Source organism: Salvelinus namaycush, chromosome 4 (genome assembly GCF_016432855.1).
Source record: "Salvelinus namaycush isolate Seneca chromosome 4, SaNama_1.0, whole genome shotgun sequence".
Taxonomy (NCBI): domain Eukaryota; kingdom Metazoa; phylum Chordata; class Actinopteri; order Salmoniformes; family Salmonidae; genus Salvelinus; species Salvelinus namaycush.
Window position 1 is genome coordinate 70929558 of NC_052310.1, and position 5402 is coordinate 70934959.

At 42.4% G+C, this 5402-nt stretch overlaps 1 protein-coding gene across 2 annotated transcripts; it reads left to right on the top strand.

Annotated features, from left to right (window-relative positions):
* Nucleotides 1–1659: 1659 nt before the first annotated feature.
* On the top strand, nucleotides 1660–5102 carry LOC120046798 (ADP-ribosylation factor 4-like). 2 transcript variants are annotated; one of them, XM_038992310.1, is made up of 6 exons: nucleotides 1660–1980; nucleotides 2175–2255; nucleotides 2377–2486; nucleotides 3528–3599; nucleotides 3921–4049; nucleotides 4420–4581. In XM_038992310.1, exons 1-6 carry the CDS (start codon nucleotides 1914–1916, stop codon nucleotides 4441–4443), a joined length of 483 nt encoding a protein of 160 aa, XP_038848238.1. In that variant the 5' UTR covers nucleotides 1660–1913; the 3' UTR covers nucleotides 4444–4581. The 2 variants fall into 2 exon arrangements, with proteins under 2 accessions (XP_038848238.1, XP_038848237.1); XM_038992309.1 differs by lacking the exon at nucleotides 4420–4581 and adding an exon at nucleotides 4608–5102 and having other exon boundaries at nucleotides 1663–1980.
* The last annotated feature ends 300 nt before the right edge of the window (nucleotides 5103–5402 follow it).

Below are 5402 nucleotides of genomic sequence, written 5' to 3' on the forward strand. Positions count from 1 at the left end.
TTTAAACAGTTTTTATGTACATAGAAATGAGACACGAACCAGCTTTCAGCATATTTATCAGACTGAAGAGCAGGCAGACCAACTTTCCAAATAGGGGAGAAGCACTCAAAACCCATTACTTGTTCTTTCAAGGAAAATAATACAAAAAAAGGTTACTGAAGACCTCTCATATTGCCAACCTTACTACAATGGCAGTACATATTTTTATGAATTCGACCACTCATAATGAAAGGAAACGTTATTAACATCACACCTTTTCTGAAGTGAATGGTTTCACCCACTATCTGCCTGAGAACAGCGGTGTTCTTCAATATCTATATTGCACGCAGCGAGAGTGAGGTTGATGGAAACTCTACAATTTCACTTTGTCACACAAACAAAATTACCCCAGCCATTAACACATTGGTTGCTGTAGTTTCATTCACCTCAGTCGATCTACAAACACATATCCTATAAGCTTTCAAAAAAATGTTTGCAGATTTACAGCTTATTTCCTGGAAGTCTATACATTTTGCCATGATTTATGCCATTTTGATGAGACATTGAGTGAGAGTGATCAACAAAGTCAATGGGGACGCCTGGCTGATGACCTGTTTCTGTTATTTCAAAAATTAAGATCCAAACCTCAGTGTCCTCATACTGTATGTAGCTAAACCCTGTAGATAGACTATAATCAAAGACCGTACAGTATAAAGATACTGGGGATTTCTATTGGAGAAGCAGTTTTAGCCCATCACGCTTGTAGGCGATGACAGACCGACTTTGGCTAACTAAGCTCATGCGTCATCAGGTCTAACGGTCGTCTCGCGACAAACTGCGAATGTGGAGGCCGTCAAATCAAAGGCACTTGTTCGATATAAAATAGCTTAAAGACGAAAATAAAAACGTGTCAGCTTGTCACTTTCACGAGTTTGGAGTAATAACATGTTCTACTACTTAAGACATTGGCACCAATCTAGGCTGTGCCTTTAGATTTCGAGAAAATTAACAACTAAGGAAGAACTTTACACTTCTCCCATTTACCTCTCAATCCCCAAACCTCGGCCAGATCTGTTTCGACGGTGTTCCCGGATGTCTCGCGATGTTACGGCACTGGGTTTAAGTGTTCCCGGATGTCTCGTGATGTTACGGCACTGGGTTTAGAAACTAAAATGAGAGAAAGTATTTGTTATGTGAATAAACAGGACACTAGGATCTAGATACTAAATGGTTTGTCTTTATTTCATCACAGTTTCTTTCTCTGTTGATTTGCTTGAATAGAGAGCATTGAGAAATTCACGCACTAACACACACACACACACAGGAGTAGACCTCTTTCTCTTTGGAGGCGACGTCACACACACGAAGCTACCTGGAAGCAATTCCTGTTGCAGAGGTAAGTAGCAAGTACCATGATCTCAAGGAACTTTGCAGATACACGAAGCAATTCAAACGCGATTGAAATTGACTCAAGAAGCAACCCAGATGCAACTCTGTTGCCAGCAACAACATTTGCGTACAGGTTGCTTCGTGTGACATCGGTTTATCTTCAGACAACATTTAGTTAACAGAGAATGAATAGCAGCCTTGTAGACCAATCAGATTCTATCTCTACACATGAGAAACATTACAACATCCTGTATTCAGAGGTCAACAAAGTGAAAGTGACGTGGATGAAACGTGTAGAGAGGAATCGTCGCAGTCAGTTGACTGTTGTACCTGTGTGACCAGCCTGAAATGACAGTGCTCTGTGTTGGTGTCCCGTTACACATGTGGCTGAGTAGACTATATAAGCAGCCCAATGCAAACCAATCGTATAAATCAGTGTGTGCTGCTGTCTACCCTGCAGAATTGTTTGAAGCGCGAGATAGGCTGCTGCAGATTTCATTCCTTTCGGATTATTTGAAAACGCGAAACATATTTTTTCAGCAATAATGGGTGTTATGGTTTCGCAACTCTTCTCTCGTTTCTTCGAGAAAAAACAGATGAGAATTCTGATGGGTAAGACTTATTTCCAATGTTGTTAATGTCATTGTGTTATTATTACAATGTTGCAATGTTTGTACAATGTTACAATGTATTTGTTACAATGTGTTATAACATTTACTTTTTTTGATTGATTTTACATAGGCCTATATTATATGCATATTATTCATATTACTTAGGTTTTAAAATTATCCATATTGTTCCTACAGTTGGGTTAGATGCTGCAGGGAAGACCACAGTCCTGTACAAACTAAAACTTGGAGAAGTTGTCACTACTATCCCCACTATTGGTAAGCATTGATTGATATATAGGCTATATCCAATGATTGACAACTTTTGCTTCTCATATGTATTTGACCCAGGACTGCTAGACAGAGCATAGCTGAATGTCTTTTGTGCTGATCACCATAGGGTTCAATGTGGAGACGGTTGAGTACAAGAACATCAGCTTCACGGTGTGGGATGTAGGTGGTCAGCACGTCATCAGACCTCTGTGGAAGCATTACTACCAGAACACTCAGGTAATACTAACCCTAATGTAACCGATGTGAAATGGCTAGCTAGTTAGCGGTGGTGCGCGCTAATAGCCTTTCAAACGGTGACGTCACTCGCTTTGAGACCTTGATGTAGTGGTTCCCCTTGCTCTGCAAGGGCCGTGGCTTTTGTGGAGCGATGGGTAACGATACTTCGTGGGTGACTGTTGTTGATGTGTGCAGAGGGTCCCTGGTTCGCGCCCGGGTCGGGGCGAGGGAACGGACTAAAGTTAAACTGTTAAATTGATGCTGTTGACCCGGATCACTGGTTGCTGCAGAAAAGGAGGAGGTCGAAAGGGGGGGTGAATGTAACCGATGTGAAATGGCTAGCTAGTTAGCGGTGGTGCGCGCTAATAGCCTTTCAAATGGTGACGTCACTCGCTTTGAGACCTTGAGGTAGCGGTTCCCCTTGCTCTGCAAGGGCCGCGGCTTTTGTGGAGCGATGGGTAACGATGCTTCGTGGGTGACTGTTGTTGATGTATGCAGAGGGTCCCTGGTTCACGCCCGGGTCGGGGCGAGGGGACGGACTAAAGTTAAACTGTTACACTAACACTCTCAACTAACCCTAACAGCCTCAACTAACCCTAACACTCTCAACTAACACTAACAGCCTCAACTAACCCTAACCCTAACAGCCTCAACTAACTCTGACAACCTCATCTACCAGCCTCAACTAACCCTAACAGCCTCACCTAACCCTAACAGCCTCACCTAACCCTAACAGCCTCAACTAACCCTAACAGCCTCACCTAACCCCAACAGCCCCACCTAACCCCAACAGCCTCAGCCTCACCTAAACCTAACAGCCTCACCTAACCCTAACAGCCTCAACCTAGCCTAACCCTAATAAACCTAAACAAACAGCCTCAACTAACCCTAACAGCCTCACTTAAACACTCAGGTATTCTTACCCTAACAGCCTTAACTATGGGATCCATTTCAAATCCAGTCAATTCAGAAAATGAACTCCAATTCCAATTTTCCTCATTCCTTAAAAGAATGCGTCTGTGTTCCAATGTCTTCATCCAGGGTCTTATATTTGTGGTAGACAGCAACGATCCTGAGAGGATAAATGATGCTTCAGAGGAACTGCAGAACATGGTGAGTCATCTGTCCTTCCATTAATCTTTCCACACTTTCCTATAGCAACTCTTAAGTTTGCTCTTGGCCACCGGAGAGGAGCGTAGTAACAGTATAATGGGATCTTTCTGATTCCCTACGAGGAATGTATTAATACAGTCATATGACTGTTCTAATAGAGATAGGAGAGAGTGTTTACCTGTTTAATGTGACTGTTCTGATTCCCTGTGTTCTGTGTTATTGATCCTCCACACACGATGCAACATTACAGAGAAAAGTGTAATAACTCAGTCAGTACTGTGGCTGTTCTGATTCCCTGTGTTCTTTGCTGTTGACCCACAGCTTGAAGAGGACCAGTTGAGAGATGTAGTTCTGCTGGTGTTCGCCAACAAACAGGACCTTCCCAACGCCATGTCTGTCAGTGACATCACAAATAAACTGGGACTGAGGAAACTTCAACTGAATACTCCTGTAAGTATGACCATCTAGAATCTCTAAGGTTTCGCGAGCCAACTCTAACTAGCGTTAGCGCAATGACTAGGAGTCTATAGTATACACTAGCATGCTAGCTGTTACCATGCTAGCAGTTACCATAGACTTCCAGTCATTGAGCTAACACTACTTAGCAATCGCGCTAATGCTAATGAGAAACTTTCTTCAAACTGCATGCAGAGACATAAAATGGTGTCCATGAGTTCATCTGACTCTGGGGAAGTAGATAAAGGGCGTCATTCCCAAAATCCTGATGTATCCTTTTAAATGTCAAACTCTACAACGCGCCTCGGATAGATTCCCTGCCCAGATTTGGTAAATAATGCACTCTGATTGTTTGTCATCTCAGTGGTTTGTCCAGGCTACCTGTTAATGACGGACTTTTTGTCCTCTCTCCTCAGTGGTTTGTCCAGGCTACCTGTTAATGACTGACTGTTTTAATGACTGACTGTTTGTCCTCTCTCCTCAGTGGTTTGTCCAGGCTACCTGTTAATGACTGACTGTTTTAATGACTGAATGTTTGTCCTCTCTCCTCAGTGGTTTGTCCAGGCTACCTGTGCGACCCAGGGTTCAGGTCTGTTGGAGGGACTGGACTGGTTGGCTGACCAGCTTTCCAAGCGCTAACTAGCTGAGTTGGCTCTGGGGTGAAGTTACCCCTATGTACAGGTCTAGGATCAGCTTCCCCTCCCCAATCCTAACCTTAACCATTAGTGGGGGAAATGTACTGACCCAAGATCGGTGTCTAGGAGCACCCTGTAACAGCTGCGCTCAGCCCGTCTTAAGAACGACCAGGACACAACGTTTACTCAAGGACAACCATACAATCAGAAGTGCCTTTCTGAAAAGTTTCCATTTAAAAAATATTTTTTCCAATGTATTGCACATATTGTAACATGTAAAGTTATAAATGTTTTATGTTAAAATAATTGTATCACTGAATGAATGTAAGCAGATTCTTTATCAAACCCCCTGTATTTATTTCCTGATTTCCAATACCTCACTACCTCTAATAAAATAATGTGTTTAAATGTATCTGCAGTCGTTTTCTTTGTGGGTTAGGTCACTGTGCAGATGGAAGAGTAACAATTCAGAAACAACAAATAGAAGACAATTGTTTTTTGTAATTTCCCTCATCATCACTGCAGGGTCTGTGTAATGGAGACGAAGACTAAAACTCGTCGGGGACATATTTGCGAACATTTTAACAATGCAATATCGACATCTAAAGGTAGGGCCTCAAAATTGCATGGAGAATGTATGACAGCATTCCTTGATTAAATAAACAGTATGTTATATAAAAACGTTTAAACTACAGTATATAGCCTTAACATG